We start from the raw sequence: 26,810 nt of genomic DNA, 5'->3' as shown, positions 1-26,810 counted from the left end.
TTTGCGAAGGCACTGAGAGGCAGGGGAAAATTTCATTCTGGTAATACTAACATTTTGCAAAAAAGGGTCTTGGGAAGAACAAGGACAGTATGAGATCAGAGGATTACACTATATGGCCAAAAGTATGTGGACACCTGACCATCACACCCATACATGAGCCTTCCCCAAACCGCTGCCCAAAGTTGGAAAGGATCTTCCTTCACTGGAACCAAGCGGCCCAAACCTGTTCCAGCATGACAATGCCCTTGTGCATAAAGCGAGCTCCATGAAGACATGGTTGGCCATGGTTGGAGTGGAAGAACTCGAGTGGCCAGCACAGAGCCCTGACCTCAACCCCACTGAACACCTTTGGGATGAACTGGAACGCCAATTTCACACCAGGCCTCCTCACCCAACATCAATACCTCTCTTGTGGCTGAATGGGTGATTCCCCACAGCCACAGCCCAAACATATATAACGTAAAGCCTTCCCAAAAGAGTGGAGGCTGTTATAGCAGCAAAGAGAAGGAAAAACACTGGAATGACATGTTCAGCAAGCACATATGATTGTGAGGGTTAAATGTCCACATAATTTTGGCTATATAGTGTATTTAAAAATGAGAGGTTTTTCAGCAGGTTCGCCGTCAGGGCCGAAATATATCCTATGTATCTACATGACAACGCATGTCCAAAACTTTGCTAATGCATGTTCTTGCTGTACATATTCAACATGCATTCTGTAAAGGTCAGTACTAAATAGAGATTGTCTTTAAAACCTTTCCAGTTAGACTCAGTAGAATAGCCACAGAGCCACTTGCAGCATCCCTTTTACTTTTTTCTTTTCCTTAGATTAGACAAATCTGTGTCAAAGCTATTTCCATTTATTCTTGTGAAGTAAATGCAATTTCTTGCCAGGCATTTTCAATTGCTGTATGATTGGAGTACAGACCCGATGGCATATTATATATACTTTTATATGAACAACAGCTGAATCCTTGCTAGTCTGCCGTGACAGTTGACCGGAAGAAACTCGACTCCGCCCTTAGCTGACAATAGCACCCTTTTGCTACAACGCTCAGAATTACGTGATGTTTCTGACTGCATCGACACGTGAAATCTACTTTGCCCAGCCCAAGGCATATGCGTTAATGTACGGCTGTGCGACATGGCGATACATAGCGTAGGGTGCTGTCTACTGATAAATATTTTCCTATGTCATCTATATCGCCAGTGTCACAAAAGCCATTGGTCGGAGCTAGGAGCTACTAGCTGTGCGACACAGGGCGAAATCCCCGCAGCACTCGGACACAGAACAGGCATCAGCCCAGCTAAAAGATGAGGAACTTGTACCTAAAAGGGGAGGTACTTCTGTCGTTTGGATGTGGTTTGGGTATAACAAATCCAGAAAACAGTGATTTGTAAGGTACGCTGCAGACCAGTCATGAACGCATGCAGTTGCTTTGTATAAATAATTTTTTTCATCAGTTTTAGAGCAAACGCAATATATATTGTGATATGCATTTCAAGATATGAAATGATCCATATTGTGATATAAGATTTCATCCATATTGCCCAGCCCTGTGTGAATGTAGGTTATACTGTGCCAAATTCACACAACGGGGCAATATCGATCTCGCTCACGAATACTGAAACAATCACAGAAGGCAAGAGTTTAGATGTGAAATACTTTAAAAACTGCTCAGGCACGTCACAGACTCATCTCTCTCAAAGGAAGAGTAATTAAGAAAAACCCTGACTCCACAACAGCGCAGTACATTATGCTCGGCCCAATCTTTCTCAGCTATCGACAGAATGAAAAGTCTACGTGCTGTTTCGGCACTTGGCTCCCGTCCATGCCTTAAATTAAACACACTCTTGTGAATGTTTTTTTTTTTTTGCTGGATCCCACCCTTTTGCTGAAAATCCCACCAACTGGGGACAAACAATCTAAGAGGACATGAGGATTGCATAACCACCTCCTCTCCACATACCTCCTCTTTGACAGCCAGATAAAATAACTAGGTTGCTGAACTGGCACAACTGTCGTCCTCAGCACAGGAATGCAGCGCAGGCTGACATTTCGAGTAATGATCTCTTCACCTCATATTTCATGACAGCTTCGCTGCTGAGGAGAGCCGGCTGCATTCAAATGAGCTGAAACGGGTTCTGATGAACGCAGGTAAACGCATGACATGCCAACATTCCCTCCATAGCTCAAAAGCATTTTCTGTTTATCAGCCTACAAGATCACATGAGTATCGTCATGCTGATCATAATCATAAGAACAGACATGAGACAGCCTTTCCCTGATGCACCCAATACCAATTAAAGCATGTAAAATATTAAACGGTGGTTTGGGCACTACAAAGTGTCAGCTTTCTCTCCTGTGGAGGAGAGGTTGAAGGGAAAAGCAGTGGGGCTCGGTTTTATCCCTTTTAAACTCGGCCATCTCATAAACCCTTTCTGAATGTAGGTTTAACCCACTGTTCACCAAGACCTACTAAATTCCATGCAGCATTCCAACATAGAAGTTAAGTATAAAGTCGTTCAACGAAACCACCACTCTGAAACACATTACAAGTTTATACTGAAATATTTCTGATGTGCTTAGCGATTCTGGTGCCAGTTTCTTGGTTGGTGTTTTTGTTATTCCTGTTAGAACTTAGCAAATGTCTGCCGCTATCATCATATCCATCATATATCATACTAATTGAAGATAACAAAAATAATCCTACTGTAGCAAAATTAACTAGGAATAAGACCACAACAGAAACACGCACACAATCATTATACAGCAGTGATAACTTCATGAATTTTTTCAGTGGCAAAATTGAAAATATCAGGCAAAAAAATTCCGATTATTACTGTAAAACCAGATAATAATATAGATGAGAATGTTGTACTCCCCTTCAAGAGACTGAACTAATTTCACTAATTTCCTCATCAAAATCCTTAACTTGTACACTAGATCCCTTACCTACATGTTTCTTCAAACAGATAATTCCAGAAGCAATCGAACTCCATCTAATAATAATCAACATTATGACTGATTGTTCCCTTAGCACTGGCTATGTACCTAAATCATTTAAACTAGCACCGTTGCCTATGGCTTGCTCATTAGGGATAAATCCATACATTTACAATTTATATCATGAATGTATTTATTTCCATAAAGCTGCTTTGTGACAATGTCCACTGGTAAAAGCGCTATACAAATAAAACTGAATTGAATTGAATTGAATATTAATGAGAAATCCAACGGAGAGAAGTAGTGGAAACAGCAAACTGGACTCCAAGATCCAGAATGCTGTGCAACAGAATGAAAATTAAACATGTCAAATCTAGACGCTAGTCTCCCACAACACCACTGGCACTCATGTTAAAGGAAGCAACAATCCTGCAAGCTTTCTAGGTGGAATGATGGAATAAAATTCTTAGATGCATGTCGATTCCCCCTTTTAAACAATTCTGCATCGATGTACAGACCACTATAACCAGATTTTTTTAAAGAAATAAAACAAATGCAATGTAAAGCAAGTGTAATACAAATAAAATTTATTTTGTGTGGCATAGTGGTGCAGTTGCTACCTCACAACTACAGAGCTGCTGGTTCGATTCTGAGCTCGGGTTTCTGTCTGCGTGGAGTTTCTGTCATGTGTTCCTTGTGTCCGTGTGGGTTTCCTCTGTATTCTCTGGTTTACTTCCAGCCCCTTACAAATGCTGGTAAGTGGATTGTTTACATTACATTGCCCCAAGGTGTTAAAGAGTGTGTGAATGCATGCGTGTATGGTTCCTGGAAATGGATTAGCAGCGTATTCTCAACTCGCACACATAGACTCCGGATCCACTACAAGCCTGACCAGAATGAAGTGGTTACTGAAGATGAATGAATGAAAGTTTATTTTCTTTATATTTTTATTTCTTAGAGCCAGCACTAAGTGACCGATAAGTGACCGATCTGGTACGTCTCAAGCTCCAGTGTGCCGTATACTCCCTAGTGTACTGTACACCATCATCACGTTCTTTTAACATATATCTTCCTGCTTTTACAACACAGCAAAAGAGGGCGCATTAGTGTGCAAGAGATATCTGGCCGACTGTCGCTGTGATTGCAATATCTCTGTGTAATGTGCTTGTAATGTACCTGCTGATTTACGGGCAACTGGCATTCAGCAACATACACGCGCAAGTATGAAGTAAATTAGCGTTCCGGAAATGTTTGTAAATCGGTTTTGCTTAAAACATTCACACACAACTTTACTGAAAGATTGATAAATAAGCTCGGCAAATCTTTTATGGAGTACAATATATAAACATGTAACATGACATTGGATTGCAAAATAATCGACCAGCAGCGCAGAAAAGTTCATCAGAGCAATGCTTAGGGATTGTATACCTAAATGAATTGAAACGCAATGAGACGCTGACAAGACAGAGAAGGTCCAGGAGTGAGGGAAGAGAACATCACTCACTCTGTCATTCTGTGCCCACAGAGCAGTCTATAGCGCTGAGCTTTGATACCCGTGCAGATCAAAGTGAGACAGAGTTAAATATAGGAAAGGGGACCTTTGTACACGCCAACTACCTCATACACTATTGGCCAGACAAGTGGCCCTTTTACACGGAGCTAGGATCAGTGACAAATGCATTCTGTGCAATCATTAAGGTTTTGAACCACAAAAGACGAGCTAGTGTCAGATCAGATCTCAAATGTCTTCTGTGCGATCTGGAGCTGCATGTGGAAACAGCGGAGATTTCCAATTTGGATGAACAAGTCAGACTTGACAATCTGCTTATCGTGGCTGTGATCTTAAAATTAAACACGTGTGGTGTGTACATCTCTGATGTACTAGCAGTGTGATTGCTATGACTGCACTGCGAAGCAAATTAAACCACATCAGTGAAATATGGGAGTGACCACGAAATCTATTAAATAAGAACATGTGCACACTATAGTGTGTGTAAGTATATATGTGCATAAATACAATCGTATACATAGCCAATCATGTGGTAGCAGTGCAATGCATAAAATCATGAGGATACACTTCAAGTGCTTCAGTTAATGTTCACCTCAAACATCAGGAAGGGAAAAAAATGCAATCTCAGTGACTTTGACCGTGGCAAGGTTGTTGGTGCCAGGCGGGTTGGTTTTTCAGAAGGTGCTGATGTTCTGGGATTATCACACATAGCAGTCTCTAGAGTTTACACACAATGGTGCAAAAAACAAAAAAGCTTTCAGTGAGCAGCAGCTCTGGTGGCGGAAATGCAGCTCAAATAACCACTCTTTACAACCGTGCTGAGCAGAAAAGCATCTCAGAACGCACGACATGTCAAGCTTTGAGGTGGAAGAGCTACAACAGCAGAAGAAGAGCACATCAGGTTCCACTCCTGGCAGCCAAGAACAGGAATCTGAGGCTACAGGGTGCACAGGCTCACTGAAACTCCACAACTGAAGATTGAAGAACTGAAGTAAATACACTGCCTGGTCTAATGTATACATAAACACAGACACTAGAATACATGCAGATATTGTAGATTTTCTTCTTTTTACTATTTTCTAATACTTTTGGCACAAACACTATACAATTACACATACGTAATAATGCAGTGACCTAAGAATTATTTGGATAAGGATAAGATTTCTGGACATATATCTGTTAAGAAATGTTGCCACACATGGGCATAACATGTACATAGGCTATATCTATGCTAGTATAACAATACTGTTAACACTCCTCTGACAGGATACTTTTGAACATCATCTATATTTTCGTGGGAGAACAGCACAAAAGAACACTTCCTACAGTACTCGATACAGAAAAGGCTCAAAAACTCTTTTCCCACAGGATATAATAGAATTTTTACCCACATGCCGAAATACCTTGGGTTATTTCTACTGGTCATTTTATAGAAGGTAAAATATGGAGCCATCTTTCCAGACATGTGTATGTGCAGTCTGTAGAAAATTACTAAATCATGCATTTTCAAATGCATTAAAATTAATAAATCATGCATTTTTCAGTCTAACTGTCATAAAGGAATTTTACACCAATATAAATAATATAGCAAATTGGACTACAGTAGATTATGCCTTAAACAACTGAATAATAAATTAGTTTCATCACCGCTCCTATGACTGTCAGCCAAAATGCATGAGTACTTACCAATTTACTGTAACTGTACTGATCACGAAATTTATTTTGTACATTTTCTCTTTCCACTGCAATTAATTCCTGGTTACACTACGGCCAACACCTGACATGCTTCTGAATCTTTTTTTAGACGCGAGTGTGACTTATATGAAATGCAGTAGACAGGTGTTGATTTTAACCACCTATGCTTTGGCTCTGCTGTGAATTCTTTATAGTGTATAAATGTCGAGTAGTAGTGCACTACGGGCTGTTTCTATATTATTTCTTCCAAGTTCGAATGAAACGAGGCTGAACGAAACAAAGCTGGGGGCTGTATTTTGCCTGTGGGCCGTTCGTTTGATACGTGTGCCGTAGAGGGAAGTGTCACTGCAAATCAATACAACATTTTATCCTAATATCACCTTTATCCTATGATGAAACATTTCTATCCTGATGGGAGTGGTCTCTTCCAAAATGACTCCGCCCACATCCATGGTCCAAGAGAGCTCAGTGAATGGTTTGATGAGAATAAAAATGGTGTAAATCATATGCTATGGTCTTCACAATCAACAACTGTCAATGCAATTGAATGCTTAGGTGTGATTTTGAACTGTCACGTTAGTCAGCGCTTGCCACTACCACCATCAATACACTGACTGAGGGAATCTTTTTGTTGTTCATCCCTAAAATCAATGGCAGTGTACACTGAAGCTGCTCTGGTGGCTCGTGGTGGCCCAAAATCGTACTAAGTTACGATTTTTCCTTTAGTTTGTCACCCATCTGTGTATATTCCACTTGGTAAATAAGATCAGCCTCATGAGACATGATGTAATACAAACAGAGACTGTAACAGAGAGAGAGGGGAGACTGGGAGAGAGGATTACACATGAACCTGCCGCTCACTCCTGACAGTCGCACTCCCACACACTGGAACGAGTAACTCCACCTCACACACTGTGCACCTACACACTCGCTGAAACGAGGTCTATAAATACCTGCTCCCGTGTGGAAATATCTGCGCAAGGGGACATCAAAACACACAACGGAAGAAAATACTGCTTTTCACATATCACTTCTCTGACTAACACGAAACAAACACAATCACCTACTAACACGTGCATTGCACGGGTCATGAGGATCGGTACAACATGAACTCACTCACCCCTTGCCGGCAGGCTTGCTCGTTGAGCGCTCTCACCCATGCTCGCTGCCAGTGCTCTCTGAACGACCTGAAGGTGAAAAGTGAGGACAGGAGGCCCTTAACTCCGGCCTCAGAGTCGTCTCGGCCCAGCCGGTACCTGAGCAGCAAGCCCCACACTCCTCCCGTCAGCGTGTGGTGGGTGAGGCGCAGGGGCAGCTGCCACGGTGTCTCTCTGCTCTGCGCAGCTCTGCCGCCTCTCCTGGACCTCAGCAAAGCCTGTGAGAACTGAAGGAGCCATGTGAGCACAACCAGGAGCGAGACGCAGAAGAGCGCCACCAGGATCGGCCAGCTCACGTCCTCAAAGTCCATCGTCTCCCCTGATCACTTGGGTCCCATTTTCAACATGGGCTGGAAAGTCTGATTCATCAACGTGCGAGTCTGTGGAGAGGAGAGAGGGAGTGACTGAGTGCACAAAATAAAGGTAATAGGTAATAATTTGATTATTAAGGCCACTATGCCTAATATGTAAGGAATAAAACACTCAGAAATGTGCTGTTATAGGAAAATAATCAATAGCAGAGTGATGTGATGCAGCCTGACATACAGCAGAGATACTGGAACCACCCTGAAGTTGATTACTTTCCAATAACAGCACATCCCAAAGTGTTTTATTCCTCTTACACCACAGCAAATTGTCAGCAGTTACATTTTAAATGTATTAATGAATGCCACATTGTACATTTATCCATTTACAGTTACATTTAATGTCATAAAAGCTATAAGCAGAAGCTCTCTCACCAGACTCTCTTTAAGTTAGTAAAAAAAATTTTTTTTTAAATTACACAGCTTGTCATGTTGCCAAGAAACTGAAATACCGCAAAGTCTTATAGACTGAAGACTTTACTGTGGTGGAAAACCTACTAACCATTACAAAGCACTGACACTGGAGATTCCTTCCATAAATAATCGTCAAATAAATGTTTCCTTATAGAAAGCTTTAATTTATATCCTTGTATATCTTTGAAGACAAGTTATGATATAAGGATGTAGACACGTTATGGCATATGTTCATGTGCAAAAATCCGTGTTTTATCAGACGACACCACATGCCATTTATGCCATAAATAGAACAAAAAGAAGATCTGAAAATGTCAAATTCAGTCTGTATCAATCTGATTAGTGTGCCTGCAGCTTCTTCAGTCTCCATTGATGAGAACTAATAAAACCAATTTCAGGACTGGTAATATGTCTTCAACATCATCAATCACTCTGTCGTCAAGAATTAAGAGCAATATTTCGTCAGATTAAAATCCAAAGAGTGGTTGATAGAGTTATAGAACCGATAAACAGGAGAAAAAAAAAAAAAAAAAAAAAAAAAAAAAAAACACAGACTTGAACAGGAAAAGGTCACATAGTTTGTTTTTCTCAGTAAACTTGCACCTCAAGAACTTTCAAGGCCAGGTGAAGTTACATCAAGCAATGTAAAGAATGACCCAGTAAATGATCCAGAAATATCTGATAAACATCTTTATCTGATAAATAAGTTGTGTTTATGGCAGGAATTTCAGACTCCACCTCGCCAGTTGTGTTTTCTGACTTAATGACTCATTTTACCTTATAGATCTCGTTTTAAATTAGATAATTGATGCAGTTTTGGTTGGTAGTAAAGCTGCAATGATTAGTCGACTTGGGTTTTGAGCCATTTTGTAGTTTAATGAGACTGGTTACCTGTAGCCTGTTTCGGTTTTGCTTTAAAAATTAATACTGATGAATGTCTATGTGATTTAGTACGGTTATGGTTATACAGATAGAGTATAAACTGTAACAGGGAATAATCATTAGATTAGCGCTAGAGGAGAAAGTCAGAAGAGTAACAAGTTGCTATGTTATTCCTCACGGTTTTGTTTTGCATTGTATTATTGGAAAAAAAAATATTTGTAACAGCTGTTCTCTTTTGTAAGACACATTTAAGCCGATTAAATTCACATGAATAATCAGCTATTAAAATTAATTGTCTACAGCTCTAGTTGGCAGTCAACTTGAAACTGGCTTGGAAAATCAATCCAATCTGGCAACCCTGGTTTAAGCAGGTTCATTTCTTAAGACGTTCCATAACTGTGTTATAATGGATGAATCTGGAGAAAATTCTGAGGGATTTATAGATGATTGTAACTATCTTTGAGAATGCAGAGGCTTGACTTCCTGAAGGTTTTGTGGTTTTTTTTTTTTTTTTTTTACCTTCCATCCAGCCAGACATCAAACTCGGTATGGAAAAAGTGAAGTCCTGATAAAGTGGTGGAGGAATGTAGTCTACTATGTGGAAAAACAAAACCTAAACATGTCTGTCCATAGATTTAATCGCCAGAGCTACACTTCCGGACTTTTAACTTCTTGTTGAGAGGTACGCAATGCTCATCTTATGTGCTGAACTCTGACAACTCTGGTATGTGGACACCTGACCTTCACACCCACATGTCGTTCTTCCCCAAGCTACAGGGTGTCCCAAAAGTCTCCATACATAGGGGAAATTAACACTTTTTTAACCAAAAATTTCTTAGTTTTTATTGACAGAACATCCTCTATATGATTGCCATTTCTTTGTAAGCACACACAGCGTCGTCTCTCGCACTCATGATGAACACATCTGGTGTTATGCATGTAAATGCATGTAATTGCATGTCCATCACAACCTTGTGACAGCTTCCCGATCCAGCCATGAGGATGATTTCAGTATGTTCTTCTTTTCTCAAATGCATTCTTAAAGGCTGGCTGAAAAAATATATATAATATAAACTAAGGATGAAAAATTTTGGAAGACATTTTGCTAAAAAGTGTTAATTTCCCCTATGTATTGAAACTTTTGGGGCACCCTGTAGTGCCACAAAGTTGGAAGGCCACAATTATATGGAATGTCTTTGTATGCTGTAGCTTTACGATTTTTCCTTCACTGGAACGAAGAGGCCCAAACCTGTTCCAGCATGACAATGCCTCTGTGTACAAAGCTACCTCCATGAAGACATGGTTTGCCAAGGTTGGAGTGGAAGAACTCGAGTGTCCTGCACTGAGCCCTGACCTCAACCCCACTGAACACCTTTGGAATGAACTGGAACATTGACTGCACCCCAGTCCTCAGTACCTGACCTCACTAATGCTCTTGTGGCTGAATGAACAAAAATCCTCACGACCATGCTCCAAAATCTAGTGGAAAGCCTTCCCAGAAGAGTGGAGGTTATTATAACAGCAAAATGGGACTAAATCTGGAACGGGATGCTCTAAAAGCACATATAGGTGTGATGGTCAGCTTAAACGTTTGGCTGTATAGTGTATGCTATAACTGTGTTTATGAGAGCAACTGGTGGTGTCTGACATCCGTCCATTTTCTGTACTGCTTATCCTACATAGAGTCACGGTGAGCCTGGAGCCTATCCCAGGGAGCTCGGGGCACAAGGTGGGGAACACCCTGGAACCATCGCACACACACACACTGCACACAATCTGGAAATGCCAATCAGCCTACTATGCATGTCTTTGGACTTGGGGAGGAAGCTGGAGTACCCAGAGGAAACCCCCAAAGCATGGGGAGAAAAGGCAAACTATACACACATACACATACACACATACACATACACACATACACACACACACACACACACACACACACACACACACACACACACACACACACACACACACGGAGCAGGGGTGGGATTCGAACCCCACTCCCCCCGGTGCAGGGCAGGTGTGCTAACCACTAGGCCACCATGACCCCACCCACACAGCTGGCATGAAAACCTATAAACACTGTAGGTTTAACTATAAACGCTTACTGTTAATGCAATTTAAAGCTGTATTGTGTGACATTATTCTGTAATAACATACTTCAAGCATGATCAAGTGCATTACTACACTACTGTACTAATCTAATTGATGGCACAGTATCATGTATGTTATTAAAGAACTTATATTTAAGTCAGTAAGATTAAACGAGGTAACCTGGAGTCAGTAGTGTGGAATGGACGAAGAATGGAAGGAGAACATAAAGTGATGTATTAGACATTCAGCATATTAACTATGGCACATTTCTGCAATGTGGATCTCACATTAAAAAAAAAACAACATTTTATCACTAATAAATGTCCTCTCTTCTTCCTCTCGGAGTGGTTTAGAGACACCTGACAGCACGGTGTGTGTGGCGTTAGCTTACACTGCATTAACATTAACATTAACACTAATACTACAACAACACTGTTGACTGTTGTCCTGTGCAGCATGGAAACACAGCCTAGCATCGATACACCTCTGAAATTTACACACATGCACCATTTTTTAATAAAAATGTGCAGCTCTATTACAATTCCCGTACCGGTGTTTACGAGCACTGTGCCTGTCTTAGCCGCGGATAGCTTATTCAGCGACAGCCAAAATGTAAACACCATGACTGGCAAAAGAAATGACCATAATTACCGTGTTTTTCTTTTCCTCCGGCGATCAAACTGAAGGTCTGTAGAAAAGCACAGCAAGGAGACAGCACCGAGGCGATGAGGAACGTCACTGACAGCTAGCCTCTGCGGCTAACCGCTGATATTCTCGCTGCTAAGCCGAAGATGTGCGCAGAAGGCAGAAAGGAGCCGTGAATACCGACTGAGAGGCTCGCAGTGCTGTACTCCGCTCCGCTCTGCCTGTAGGGCTGAACACCGCCCCTAAACAGCTCAGCCAATCACAGCAACCGTTCAACTACATATCAGCCACGGGTGCTAGCGAGGGGTAGAGACGTCAGTGCGTCCGCCATATTGGACAGGGCAGATTTGACGATAATCCAACGCAAGTCTATAAAGAGGTGAGGGTCTTCACTGAGAAAATCGACTCGCAATCCATCTTCACAGACATACCAAAGCAGTGGTGTTTAAGCTAAATAAATACAATTTGCAGCATGTAGGCTGAATACAATTAGGCATTGCCAAAAAGTGACTTATTACACAGATTAAATATTGTTACATACTATACATGGTTCCCAACTCTGATTCTGAAGTACCTCCTGCTTTACACGTGTATTGTGTAAGAATTGTGGTGGATAAATGTCTCTAACGGTTAAATGGGTGGAGCTGAATAAAATACGAATGATTTTTTTTAACTCACTGAGCCCGCCCCCATTACCGCTCATGTACATTAAGCCCCGCCCCCAAACTTACTGTGATTCAACTAGAGTTAGCATGCTAACTAAGTAGAGTTAGCATAAGCAAGGGCTATGCTATAGCATGACATGGCCCTTTGGTAATTCAGCTGCCTGAAAGCTGAGTTACAACTTTATGAGCATACAACTTCTCTTCATAATGAGTTACTGGGGTGTGAAGGGGCGTTGGGGGCGTGTCTATAAAATGATTGACAAGAGGCCAATCCAAATACAAACAAATATTCCAGACCAGAAGGCAGCTTTCCAAACTTTTTTTTTTTTCAGCTGTGCAATAGACCTGTTCTGAGACAATGGATTAAACTATTGATTTTTACTAATAAGTAGTAAAAACATAGTAAAAGAAATAGTAAAATACACTATTCATTTTATTAATAAGATTTCTACTAATATGAATGATAAATGACTAATAAAATGAAAAATATTGACTATTGCACCATTAACACACCCACTTCAAGTCAGGAAGGCCTGTTATTTAGCTGATTAGTGGATTCAAGTGTTTAGTGAGCAGATAAAACTATAAAATGTGCAGAATAGTGGTTGCGTCCAGGACCAGGACTGGGAACCTGTGGAGTAAACCACTTTTCACATCCAATATGTGCCACATTCAAATGCGTTTCTTAATCCAAAACACATCTGATATGTGGTCATTTCGCTCACATATAAGCTCTCACATCCAATTTTCCTGTTAAATCTGAAGTTCAAGGTTCAAGGTTCTTTATTTGTCACATACATATTACATCCATGTGATGTAATGTAGTGAAATGTTTTTCCTTAGTGCCTCGTCCCACCATGCAACAGTGATACATAATAAAAACAAATTAAAATAAAATAAAATCAGGAAGACTATATGTAAAAAGGTTTAGCAGCCTTTAGAGGAATGAAATGTAGAATATGAATATGCATAAATAGAATATGTTTAAAATACAGATATACAGAGCTGTAGTGTGCAAAAAATTCTCAAAGTGCAACTGTTTCTGTGTAGAAATATACCGAGCTGTACAGTGTAAGAGTTTTTTATGTCGTGTGCAAAAAATTTAATAGTGTATGTGTCTGTGTGAGGTAGAAATATGCAGACTTCTCACGTGTCCTCATTCAGTAAGTTATTGTCATTGTTATGTGACAATAGGCTAGGCCAAAATTCATGATCAGACGACGCATGTGGATCATGAAGGTAGTCAGTGAAGTCCAGATAAAATAAATAGTCTTCTCAAAATCCTTTAGGGTAGCTAGAGACACCAAGCTTTCTCTCATGCACTGGCAAAGCAAGGACACAGTCTGTCCTGGCTCCAATGCCAAACTAAAATTAAATGCATTAAGGCAAAAACACAAAGTGGCTAAAGAACACAATAATTGCAGTGGAAACAGCAGAAGATGCTGCCGGTAAAAAGTTGGTATTTTCCTAGTCTATTTTAATGTAAACACAGGAATTGGATATAGTCAAGTCTTACATCTAAAAAAAGTAAACACACATTGGGTTAACTCCTTAATAGTGTGTGTAAATCTTTTCCAAGCGAGCCTTTTCTCAGGCTCTTTTTTTTTTACACAGTTTAACATCATGCGAATTTTGAAGGAGTTTTGAAGGTATTTGAATTGATCCCTAAAGAATAGTGTGTGATGTAAGTTAGGAAATAAATTGCTTTTGTGAGTTGTTACTATAGAAATGATAAGGAATTAAAACAAGCCCATTAATATAAACCTGTGATTTGAATTACAATCTGAATTGTTGTCAGAGCTGCTGTTAGAGAAAATGAATCAACACCCTTTGACCAGTCAGATTCATGAATTCACCAGAAGTGTGGTAGAAACTGTCATACACACCAAACTGACTTTTTTTTCTTCTTTTTTTTTGAAAGCATTGAACATAAATGCTACTTTTAGAAGGATATTTTGCCCATTAATATAATTGCTGGTACACTACCCATACAATGCACAAAGGCTTTAAGGCAATCAAAACCTTTTTTTTTTTGCATAAGGAATGTCCCGTTCATTATTCCTGCCTTGCACCCAGTATTCCTGGGATAGGCTCCGGATGTACAGTACCGTGACCCTACCCGGGATAAAGCAGATCAGTGAATGAATGTAAGTAAGTAAGTTGGTTTTCTACTTCTGTATGCATCTGTCAGTGAATATGACAAAGAGTTTTTAAATACAGTTTCCAGAGCTGAGTTTACAGACTGAGCAAAACAATTAACAAAAACTTTTAAAAAAAGAAAAAAAAAAATGGAGAAAATGAAAAATTGATTCCTTGTTACTTAATGTTACTAAAATGACTTCCTTTTTTATTTCATATTTACTTTGTATCTTTTAACCCTCTCTCTCTCTCTCTCTCTCTCTGTGTGTGTGTGTGTATGTGTGTGTGTGTGGTGCTCTTTGCTGTTTACTGCTCTACGTTGTTCCTGCATGTCTGCACCTTTGTCCCAGGCCAGACTCCTATATATAAACTCAAACATATATGCACATGTGCTTGTGATTCAGATTCTGTACATGTGATTCAGGTTCTGATTTTGTTGATCACGACCACCATATAGAGACAATATCCCACAATCCTCAATTGGAGTAACAGTTAGAGTATTTATGAACTTTATTGAACGGTTCGGTCACTTGAATGTACACCCAAGCACCTAACTCTTCAACTTCCGGTTGTGAGTTCACGCTTAAAAAGTCCGACCGCGATTAAATAATAAATATTTTTTTAAATAAATATTGTTAATATAAGAAATATGTTCAATAATGTCCCTGTACTAAATAATAAATCTTAAATCATAATATGTATGCACTTCAAACAGTTTCATTTGTTTTTCTGTCGCATTTAGTCAGTAGTGTCAAGAAATGGGTTAAAGTTAAACCACCGTGAATGGATTGATACTAAATTGCGCTCTATTGGTTATACAGTGCACTATCTAGGATGTAAAATGTATTACTAAGTGGCCTATGTAGTGCGCATGAAGGGCGTAGGGTACTCATTTGGTATTCAGCCAGCTCTTTTGGGCAGCGTTCATGTTGACGGAAGTAGACGTGGAGTTTTCGGATTGTGCCGCGGCTCGGCTGGAAACATTGCCATTTCTGTCAGGTTTAGCCGCTTCTCGGTTTCTAAATTATTTTAAATATGTTTTTTCGTTAAATTTAAAGGAATTGTTTGCAGTTAATAAGCAAATGGACGTTTTTTTTAAAACGAATGTTAGGGTTTTAACGCTAGAGCTGAGGTTTAGCTAGCTAGCTGAATTAGCTGGAGCTGTCATTCATTGGTCAGATGTGTGGTGTGTCCTGCACTTAGAAGTTGCGAAACAACATGAAAGAAGAGTCGCCTGAACAAATAAGAGCTGCAGTAATAAGATAACGGATAAAATAATAATGAATATTGTGAGTCTGGAGTTGTGCAGTAGTAGACAGAGCTAATTGTATCGCAGGAAAAGTTGACAGGGCTGCGTTCACACCTGTCCATCCGTCATAGGTTCATTACTGTAAATAAGAGTTTCCAAAATGTCTCCAGTCCCTGTCCTTCCCCTCATCATCAACTGCTGCATGTCTGTTCTGGGGTGCATTGCAACACTCAAGCTCATTCCAGCCTTCAAGGAGCATTTCATATCTGCCAGACTATATGGCAAGGACCTGAACAAAACCACCAAGAATGAAATGTGAGTCAGTGTTTCTTTTGATTCAGTTACTGCTTTAGCTTGATCAGGGTCATGGTTTATCCAAAGTCTATCCATCTATTTGTGAACACTGGGAATGAGGCGGGAATACATCCTGAATGGGACGCCAGGTCATCACAGGGGACAATGCACACTCTCTCACACATACACACGCTTATTCACATCTTAGAGTCAGCAGTCCAGCTACTACCATAAGGAAGACCGAAGAACCAGAAGGAAACCCACATGAGAGAACATGAGAAGATCCACACAGTGGAGTTTAGAATTGAACCAGAGACTCTGGAGCTGTGAGGTGGAAACTCTATCTGCTTTCCTTGCCACTATCACCTTTGGTTTGAACATTACAGGGTGTCCCTACATAGGAGACTGTGTACGCCAGCTCTACATCGGTCTGCAACACTTCCACTCTTTTGAATTTGTTAATAAGTTTGGCAGCAGTGTCGTGTGTGATGTGCTTGCCATGTTTCCTGTTAAAGTCCATCGCAACCTTGCGACAGCTTCCCGATTCAGCCATGAGAATGATTTCAATACATTGTTCTTCTGTCAAAATTCTTAAAGACTATATGGAAAAAAAAATAAAAATAAATTATATATATATATATATATATATATATATATATATATATATATATATATATATATATATACTGTATATATAAACTAAGTATGAACAATTTTGGAAGACATTTTGCTAAAAAGTGTTAATTTCCGAGACTTCTGGGATTTTTAGAGATCTAAATCTACATCTGAATTTCTATAAAGCAACTTACTACTACTGGACTATTTCAGAATCAAAATGGTGTGTGAATCCTATAGCAAAAACATCATATCGCATTATTTAAAGATGTTTAAGTATCCTGTAAAACATGACGTCAGTGTCCTTCTCTTGTAATCTTCACAAAGGAACACTTTCTGTTCAACAACCAAGTGAAATTCCTTGTATGTGCGAATGGACATCACCAAAAAAAAAAAAAAAAAAAAAAACCCTGAATATACTGTATCAGGTGTATCACTGATTCCTCCTTGATAAATGTAGTGCATCCTTGTAAACCAATTTAAAAAATAGCTTTCTATGCTTTCAGCCCCGAATCTCAAGGTGTGATCAGCGGCACGGTTTTCCTCATCATCCTCTTCCTCTTCATCCCCGTACCTTTCCTCGGCTGCTTTGTGGGAGAGCTGTGTCAGCGTTTCCCTCATAATGAGGTGAGAGTGGAAAAAAACAAACCTGGAAGCAATTCTGTTTATTTACAAAAAAAAAAAAGTTTATCATGTCTTCTTTTCTGAATTCATAAGCTTCAGCACAATATGTTTAACAGCAAACATTGTGTTACAATGAGCCGGGTTGTCTTTAAAAGTTTATAAATTAAAGCCCTTAATAGATAGTACAGTTTGTATTTTAGGCTATTTTTATTCTAGTGTCAGTTGATTTTTTTAAATGCAAATGAACTGTTTTAAAAATATAACACACATTAACACACATACGAGATAATACTGGGTCACTCATATTACAGATAATGGATTTCCACCTTTAAAGTACGCAGACTTTTAACAAAAAAACATTTTTAAGAGTCCCATTAGGATCTGAGAGCGACCACAAACATTAATCTTTCCCTATTTAATTGCAGTTCTGTATTATTTTGTTTGATCTGTGGCATTAATCATGATTAAGTAAGGAATAAAACAAGACGGGGCGGAGTTATGCAATTCGACACAAAGCGGAGTTACTATTATCAGTATTACTGTTGATTATTTTCCAATAACAGCATCTCCTGAAGTGTTTTTTTTCTCATACCACAGCACTTTGCCAACACTAACCATTTTATATTTATTACAGAACGACTTACATACACTCTTTCTCCATTTTTATCAATAGTTACATTTAATGTTGTGGAAAAACAAATTAGTTCCTCTTATAAATAATGTTATAGCTGCAATAATCAGTCGCCAAACTCTTTTTTTTCTCTTCTGCAGTAAATAATAAAAAAAATGCCGCTTGTCAGGTTACAGAGAAACCACAAAGCCCTCCTTCCTGCTCACTTTCCCATTAAAGTTACAGCTTTACCTCTGTTTCAAATCGCTGACACTGGAGACTCCATCCATAAAATGCTAAATAATCAAAACAGAAAAATCTTTTAATGTAGAGCATCCACCGTACAAATCCTTGTCAATTAGCTGTTGCTATAGAAATGATAGCATATTAAAACCAGAGCGTTAATATAAACCTGTGATTCGCCATGCAGCTGGAACTACTGTCTGAGCTGATGTTATGGAAAGTTAATCAACACCTATTGACCAATCAGATTTGAGAATTCAGCAGCACTTTGGTATAAATTGTAATAAAACATAAGAAACTCCAGGTATTCAAAAACACTGTACAAGTACAGTGTTACCTGAAGACACCAAACCAATGAACATCCCTGTTTTTTTTTTTTTTAAATTATTGTTATTATTACTCCTCTTACCAAATGTTCTCATAGTATCTAAAGCATTGCTGGTACTAACTAGAGTTCTGTTGTTGATTTTGTGTAAAGTTTGTGGAGCTGATAGGTGCGCTGTTAGCCATCTGCTGCATGATCTTCCTCGGTTTTGCTGACGACGTGCTCAACCTGCGATGGAGACACAAGCTGCTGCTCCCCACTATGGCCTCGCTGCCTCTCCTCATGGTCTACTTCACCAACTTCGGCAACACCGTCATAGTGGTTCCCAAGCCGTTCCGAGCGCTGCTGGGGATGCACCTCGACCTGGGTTAGCTGACACTCCTATGTCTTCAGTGTGTATCGTATAACTCATACGTTAACACATAGAACTTCTGCGACTTGTCTTGTGTATCTACACTTTAATATTCTGAAAGTGCAGCGATGTTTGTTGTCCTGGTTTTTTTCTTTGCCTGTGCATTTCTCATTGAGAAATGTGTAAGAATTTGCATTTGCCTTGTCCTACCAGGTATCCTGTATTACGTATATATGGGAATGCTGGCTGTGTTCTGCACGAATGCTATCAACATCCTGGCCGGGATCAATGGCATCGAGTCAGGGCAGGCGCTCTTCATCTCCGGCTCCATCATCATCTTCAATATGCTGGAGCTCAACGGTGAGTCCCTGACTTTGTATTGCAAAACCCAAACTAGCCATTAAGGAAATGTATGAGTATGGATTATAAAGCACGGTTATTCCAGAGTAACTATGGTGTGTCTGTCATAGTCTCACTTCTAATATAACTATTAACATGAGTATGGAAGTAAAAATATAACAGTTCCATCGTCAAGAATTTAATGAGCATAGTTACTATAAGATACTGTAGAAAACCTGTAGTAGTGTCATTACTAAATATGTAATAAGTATAGCTACCATAATTCACTGGAGTGTATCATAGTAAACCACTGGGAATTTCTGTAAGAGAGTAGAGACAGAGGAAAATAATTTGATTATTGAGCACGTAGTTACAGTTATAGAATATATAGAACAAATCGTCATAGATATCATGCCTAGCCTATATAAAAAGTATCCTAGGGAGCGACCTTAACTAGGCTAGCTATATAAGCGTTTAAAAAAAAAAAAAAGTCAGTTCTCAGGTTCCGGGTATGGCATTTTAACAGTATCTTTACTATAGAAGAAGTAGCTAAGACATATATAGCTAAGAAATATGCACACACTAAGATGTTCACGTGCCTGAAGCTGTGAAGCAAGTTTGCAGAGAAACTGTTGCGTGTGAGAGCACTTCAGTTCTGCGAGCACTGAGCACTGAGACTGAGCGCTCGGTTCTGCGAGCACTGAGCACTTCCTATCTCCTCACTCATCAGTAAACTCATCGATAATGTTTATATGATTAGTATTAGTATTCTGACAATTTGTGTTTAAATCAAAGGTAAGTAACACAAGTTACATTTAAAATGCATGTTTTTGTGATAGCAATTTCCTATTATTATTATTATTGTTGTTGTTGTTATTGCTATGTGAGTAAACACTTTGAGGAAATAGTAAAAAAAATGTGAAGGTAAACCAAAAGTCCTCACAGTTACTGGCACAGACTTACACTCTTTCTAATACGTAATCGTTTCTAAAGTAACAGATAATTGTGTGAATTTTATAATCTACGCCTAATAATAAACAGATTGGCAAATTGTATTAGAGTAAGAGTATAAGAGTATTTCATTTGTAACCCATCTGTACATGTGCAATCTCTCCTGCAATGTGTAAAACACACTCTTTTTTTTTTTTCTTCTTTTTTTCTTCATACTGTTTCTAGCCTAAAACTTCAGCAAGATATGTTCCGCTTGTTGTTCATGGCCTTCATGTGTTTTACACAAATAAACTAACATCCAGTTTATATTACAGGAGACTACAGAGATGACCATATTTTCTCTTTGTACTTCATGATCCCGTTCTTTTTCACCACGCTGGCTCTCTTCTACCACAACTGGTTAGTTTCATGTCTTTTCCAAGTTCACATTTATCAAATGAGAATGCATCATTGCATCCATTTTATTTTGGTATAACAGTTGGAAGAAGCGCAACTCTTACTGTTTAATCCTACGCTCAACATTGTTGGTTTTTTGCTTTCCATTAGGTACCCGTCGTCTGTGTTTGTAGGCGACACGTTCTGTTACTTTGCTGGGATGACTTTCGCTGTGGTTGGGATCCTCGGCCATTTCAGCAAAACCATGCTGCTCTTTTTCATCCCTCAAGTCATAAACTTTATCTACTCATTGCCTCAGCTCTTCCATGTAATTCCTTGTCCTAGACATCGCCTGCCCAGGTACTGCAGGGGTTTTTATTTGTTGCTTCAAATCTTAATTCTTCAAGAATAGATATAGCTGTTTTTATAGGAAATGTTCAGCAAAAAATTAGATATACTGTACATAATTTTCCATTTACTTCAGATGTAGTCTCTTAACAAAGTCATGTTTGGTGTCTTTAGTTTTGCACTGGACTGACTAGGTTAACACTGTTATAAAAATATACTTTTTGGTTCTAATTACGTTGTTAAGCTCATAATCTCATTTCCGAATAAATAATCATGTAAAGCATCTAAAATAAGTAGGGCCACATTTAAAAGTTCAAAGTGGAACTGCATAATCATCTGCAATACTTCCCGCTTTCCGGTACAATTCAACCTACTGTGTGTGTGGAATGATAGCAAGTTGCTCTGAGGTAAAATAGTGTCCAAGATGGCTGCCCATATCGCTCCAGCATTCAGCTACACAATGAAGTTTTGTTCATGTTTATAGATTACAGTAAGTGACATTGTGTCTTAAACCACATCATCAAATCTGTGTGACATTACTAAACAACTAGATGAGGTTTAAAGCATGTATTTATAGGAAAGATTTTGAGTAAGATACACTTCCATTATTTGGATATTAAAGTGGATATTTTTTTTGCTAGTTTATTCCTTTAATGCTGAATGCAGGACAGTCTTTCTTCCTTTAATTTAATTTCATTTAAATGTATTTTATTTTAACTAATCAGTAATATGAGTGCATATATGTATTTGATGCAGACTGCAGCCGGACAGCGGGAAGCTCGGGATGAGCTACTCGAAGTTTAAACAGAAGGACCTTGGCAAATTAGGGCAGCTCATACTGAAGGTAAAGTATAGTACACAATCATCTCAATATGAATTCAGCATCAAAGCTCTGACACAATTTGTTGACTTGAATAAAATGAATTAAAATGAGGATGCAGTTCTTTTCTTATCCTGCAGGTGGCAGAAACATTATGGCTGCTGGATGTGCGCAGGGGTCAGGAGGGAGATGATGAGTTTATTGAGTGCAATAACATGACTCTGATTAATCTAGTGCTGAAGATACTCGGGCCCACACATGAGAGAAACCTCACAGCCATTATGCTGTTGATACAGGTGAGGGTGCAAGTCCAATTGCTCTGTATCACCTCAGTTAAGTGCCTCTTCATTCACCTCTTTTATCATTGGATATACTACAGCGCTGTTGAATTCTTGAATCTGATTCTGAGTCAGAATGTGTGCCAACATCATCGGATCATATGGATCATATTAACATCCAAATCGGGTGAACGGCATGGGAATTACAGCACTTTTTATATGTGGTCCCCTTTTTAATTGGACAAACTAACATAATCATAAATTAAATTATTATTTTTAATACTTGGTTGCAAATCCTTTTGCACTTAATGACTGCCTGAAGTTTGGAACCCATGGACATCACCCAAGGACGCTGGGTTTCTTCCCTGGTGATGCTCTGCCAGGCTCTGCAGTTGTCTTCAGTTCCTGCTGGTTCTTGGGGTGTTTTGCCTTCAGCAAGTGAAATGCATACTCAGTTGGATTCAGGTCATGTGATTGACGTCAGGTCAGGTGACTGACTTGGCCATTGCAGAACATTCCACTTCTTTGCCTTTAAAAAGTCTGGAGTTGTTTTCAAAGTTTGCTTTGTGTCATTGTCCATGTGCATTGTAAAGTGCAGTCCAGTGAGTTCTGAAGCATTTGGCTGAATCTGAGCAGATCAGAATTCATCCTACTGTTTTTGTCAGCATCATCAGTAAATACAAGAGAACCAGTTCCATTGGCAGCCATATGTATGTGCCAACATCATCAGATCATATGCAGTTCTTTCCTTTCTCCATATTCTTCTCTTTCCATCATTCTGATACAAGTTGATGTTTGTCTCATCTGTCTATAGGATGTTGTTCCAAAACTGGATGGGCTTTTTACATGATTTTTTGGCAAACTCTCATCTGGTCTTCCTGTTTTTTTAGGCTTAGCAATGGATTACATCTTGTAGTAAACCCTTTGTATTTACTCTGGTGAAGTCTTCTCTTGATTTTTGACTTTGTCACAGATGCGCCTACCTTTTGGTGTTCCTGAACTCACCAGTACTAGTTTTTTCTTTTTAAGAATGTACCAAATAGTTGATTTGGCCACACGTAATGTTTGGCTATTTCTCTGATGGGTGTACCGTTTGGTGTTTTGATTTTTCAGTCTAATGATGGCTTGCTTCACTAGCAGTGACAGCTCTTTGGACTTCATAATGAGAGTTAGCAGCCAATTACCTTTGGTTCATTAAAAAGGGATATAGAAAGTGCTTATAGAAAGTGCTGTAATTCCTACACCGTTCACCCCATTTGGATGTAAATACCTTCTAATTAAAGCTGAAAGTCTGCACTTGGATGATTTAATTTCAACTCCTATATACTGTGGTAGACAGCTAAAATAACAATAACTTTCTCAATGTCCAAATATTTATGGATCTGACTTTATATGGCAGTCAGTAAATGAACTAAAATGTGTTACTTAACAAAGAAAAGTGTCTAAGCATTGGTTTGGTGGAGACTTCTGTCAGGAGACGGTTATTTAACACTTACAGAAGGAGTCTCAACTGTCAGTGATTTGTAACAGTCAATTAAGTTTTCCACCACAGGAGAGTCTTCAAGGCATGGGAGTTTGTGCTTTCCAGTTTCTTAGTAACTTGACAAGCTGCATTTTTTTTGTCTTATTAACTTCAAAAGAGAGAAAAAGAGAGGCTGGTGATGGAACGACTGTTTATAGAAGTATAACATGGGTGATAACAGGGACTAACTTTTTTCACAAGTGTAATTATAAATGGACAACTTGTCAGTTCTTTAATTAATTAGTTGCCAAATTGCTGTGGTATAAGAGGAATAAAACACTTGGGGACGTGCTGTTATTGGAAAATAATCAACTCTAGGGTGGTAACAGTGTAACTCTACTTTATGTTGGGTCGCATCACATCGGCCCTTTTCTGATCACTGTGTGTAATACATGGTGTTTTATTATTATAACCATTGATAAGGGTTAATTGTTGCATTCTTGTCTCACAACATAACCATTTTATTCTTTCACACAGGTTTTTGGGAGCGTGATTGCTTTTGGAATTCGGTATCATTTGGTCCGGCTCTTCTACGATGTCTAGCAGTAAGCCAAGAGAATGTATAGGAACAAGAAGACACTTCCACTTCCTTCCTTTAAAAAAAAAAAAAAAACATCAACAGTTACGACGGTTTAAAAGTCTGCTTCTATTTACCACTTACCCGGGGATGTGTTTACAAAACTGTACCATTCAACTACTGTATTTGCTACAGTCGAGTCCTACTAGAGTCATTTTAGATTTAAGGGCTTGATTCTGAAGTTGTACAGTGGAATAAATCCTATCTGAACACGTTATTGAACAGTCTGGCTGTCAGGGAAAGGACACTGCACTACTCAGTAGAAACATTGCTAATCAGAGTAAGGAAAAGGAGTGTTAAGTTTAAGGCACTGATGCAAAAGTACTCGGTCTTTACATTTATATTGTAATGTCTTTGGCTTAACAGGAAGAAGATAATATTTCATTATTTTTGCACGCTGGTTGTCCAAACATACAACCAAATTCATTGTACTTCTGTAAGAATTTTACCTTTAAAATGGAAGTAGAAGTAATATCAATTACCTCCCATGGCCGAGTCATTATATTATGGTGTAATTTGGAAATTTGAATTCTTTGGTTTGGTTGAAATGCAGAGCAGCAGAAAGCTAACTATGGTTTGGTGGTTAAGGGAAGATGTTATTTACTCTTTCTGGTGTAAAATATGGCGAATGCTGAGATATTATATGCATAATTATATGCATACCTAAATATGATATTTTTCTTTATCTAAAGTAACGCTGAAACACTGATGGACATGTAGAAGTTTGATACGGGGTGATATATGTGACAGAAATGATTTATATACCTGACTAATAGAGAGTTTGATTTAAAATTAAAGATTTTTAAAACATGTTTACTGCTATCTGTTTCATTTGTGCAAAATTCTGCTATAAATCTGAGGATTTGTTTTAGTTATTGACCTGTATGGGTTTATTCTCTCAGGTGACCATGAGGTGCGTGATTAATTATATTTAATAATCACTGGTTATGTCTGACTGCATCCCTTGTACAATTCTCCAATCATTCATCAAACATGTAACTGTGCTTATTAATATTTTATACAGTGGCACTTTTGTGCATGTTGGGATTTATTAAGACGTACATTTTCCTTAAATAGTTCCTTCAGAGGTTCTTATAGATTTATTAATAAATGAAATGAAATTAAATAGATGTAATACACTCATACGGCAAAAGTCTATTTCACTTTTTTTACTTTTTTTCACATTTCCTATGGGCTGTCAGACAGTCTGTGAGCTGCAACACACACCATCTCTCCAGCTGTGGCTTCTCTGGGAACTATTTTTGCTGGCGGAGCAAAAATGAATAAAACATTTGGCCATATTGTGTCAGAAATGTTACTAAATATTAATTTCTTGTTTACAGAAGCAAGAAGCAATCTCAATTTTGTGACAAAACCAGTATCAGATTTACAACTTTAATTTAAGAAAAAAGATGAATATGAGTTGAACTGACACACGAGGAGCTGAGGGAGCATTTTCCTTCCCAATGGCAAAAGAATTGAACATCTTTTCACATCAGTGGCCATTTTCTCATCTCCATTTGAGTGGAGGAGCAGCGGCAGTTTGTGGCCAGAGCCCAACTTGAACATGACCTGCTGTTAATAGAGTAAGTCATATCCTCTATGTTTATATACATTCCTGTTGTGTAGTTTAATGAATTTAAAATGTGTAAGTTATACAGTTTAAGTATCCACCAGCTAGCTAGCATTTAACTAGTGGTTAGTCTTAAAATGAAATTTATCAATAATTGATTAAGCTGAGATTTGACTAAACTTTAACATACAATGCAATGCATACAATAACATACAAGGCATACAAAGCAAGGCCAATGTCCTTCTGTTAGCAAATTTGTTGGCAAAAACTGTAAAATATATGGCAGCCACTTTAGGTATAGTGTAAAACTAAAAAGGGATCACACACTGCAAGGTATTATATTATATTATATTTATTCAAATCTGATGTTTTCTTATAATTCTACACATAAAATATTAGTGAACCATTTTGACTGTCTAACAAAAATTTAATCAAAGAGGATAACAAAGCACAATGTTCAATCGTTTTCTTCTACTTATGCAGAGATTACTTGTTTAAAGTATTGGATGTTTTATCATATTTGATCATCTATCCAAGTCAAGTCAAGTCAAGTCAAGTGGAGTTTAGTGTCATTTCAACCATATACAGCCAGTTAGTACATAGTGAAATGAAACGACGTTCCTCTAGGACCAAGGTGCTACATAGGACAAACACATAACTACAAGGGACTACATACATTTACATAAAGTGCACAAGTGCAAACATGTGCAGACAGGACAAGACAGTATAATGACTAAGAGACAACGGGCACAGTAAGTCCCAGTGCAGCACCGACCAGTACACAGTTCTATTAGAAAGTGAATCCAGTGACAATAGTGCAAAGAGTACAATATAAGTTGCTGATATAAGTCCGTCATCTTACAATATAAGTCATATTACATCGGTTCTGTGAAAGTGCAGTGTTAACTAGTTTGTCAAAAAAAAATGGATTGGATCATGTCTTAACTGCGTGTTTATTTTAGATTTTGTTTGTATTTGTGTTTTGGACTGAGAACAGTATCTTCATGCGAATGAGGATCTGAGTGTGAACGAGAAAAGAATGCTTTAGAAGCCCCATCAGAAGAGAGTTAGATTTTGGATTCTGACACAAAAATCTGAACATTGATTAACCATGTATTTACATAAATACGTAAATAATAGATAAATGTTTTTCCCTGATTTTTCCTGACTTGCTTTGGGATGGCTAAATATTTTCTGGTGGG

At 38.6% G+C, this 26,810-nt stretch overlaps 2 protein-coding genes across 2 annotated transcripts in view; one reads left to right on the top strand and one right to left on the bottom strand.

Moving 5' to 3' along the window:
• The window catches only part of c2cd2l (c2cd2 like), a 44,948-nt gene extending 32,990 nt beyond the window's left edge, over positions 1-11,958 (bottom strand). The window contains exons 1-2 of the mRNA XM_026922064.3: positions 11,716-11,958; positions 7,273-7,689 (exon numbers count right to left, since the gene is read on the bottom strand). Coding sequence (XP_026777865.3) covers positions 7,273-7,620 — 348 coding nt within the window. The 5' untranslated portion in view covers positions 7,621-7,689; positions 11,716-11,958. The remainder of the gene's footprint in view (positions 1-7,272; positions 7,690-11,715) is intronic.
• A 3,476-nt stretch (positions 11,959-15,434) lies between these two features.
• On the top strand, positions 15,435-24,848 carry dpagt1 (dolichyl-phosphate (UDP-N-acetylglucosamine) N-acetylglucosaminephosphotransferase 1 (GlcNAc-1-P transferase)). The gene is made up of 9 exons (XM_026922073.3): positions 15,435-16,077; positions 17,178-17,298; positions 18,627-18,840; positions 19,039-19,185; positions 20,430-20,514; positions 20,662-20,850; positions 21,595-21,682; positions 21,799-21,954; positions 23,936-24,848. Exons 1-9 carry the CDS (start codon positions 15,923-15,925, stop codon positions 23,999-24,001), a joined length of 1,221 nt encoding a protein of 406 aa, XP_026777874.2. The 5' UTR covers positions 15,435-15,922; the 3' UTR covers positions 24,002-24,848.
• Positions 24,849-26,810: the final 1,962 nt, after the last annotated feature.

Source organism: Pangasianodon hypophthalmus, chromosome 27, assembly GCF_027358585.1.
Source record: "Pangasianodon hypophthalmus isolate fPanHyp1 chromosome 27, fPanHyp1.pri, whole genome shotgun sequence".
NCBI lineage: Eukaryota > Metazoa > Chordata > Actinopteri > Siluriformes > Pangasiidae > Pangasianodon > Pangasianodon hypophthalmus.
The sequence above is the reverse complement of the archived record's forward strand: the minus strand, read 5'-3'. Positions and strand labels throughout refer to the sequence as shown.

Bases quoted from the DNA above. Each gene is read 5' to 3' on its own strand.
- dpagt1 (XM_026922073.3), top strand. From the start codon at position 15,923: ATGTCTCCAGTCCCTGTCCTTCCCCTCATCATCAACTGCTGCATGTCT. The intron at 17,299-18,626 runs GTGAGAGTGGAA...TTTTGTGTAAAG, and splicing joins AGCGTTTCCCTCATAATGAG to TTTGTGGAGCTGATAGGTGC. The intron at 21,683-21,798 runs GTAAAGTATAGT...CTTATCCTGCAG, and splicing joins TAGGGCAGCTCATACTGAAG to GTGGCAGAAACATTATGGCT.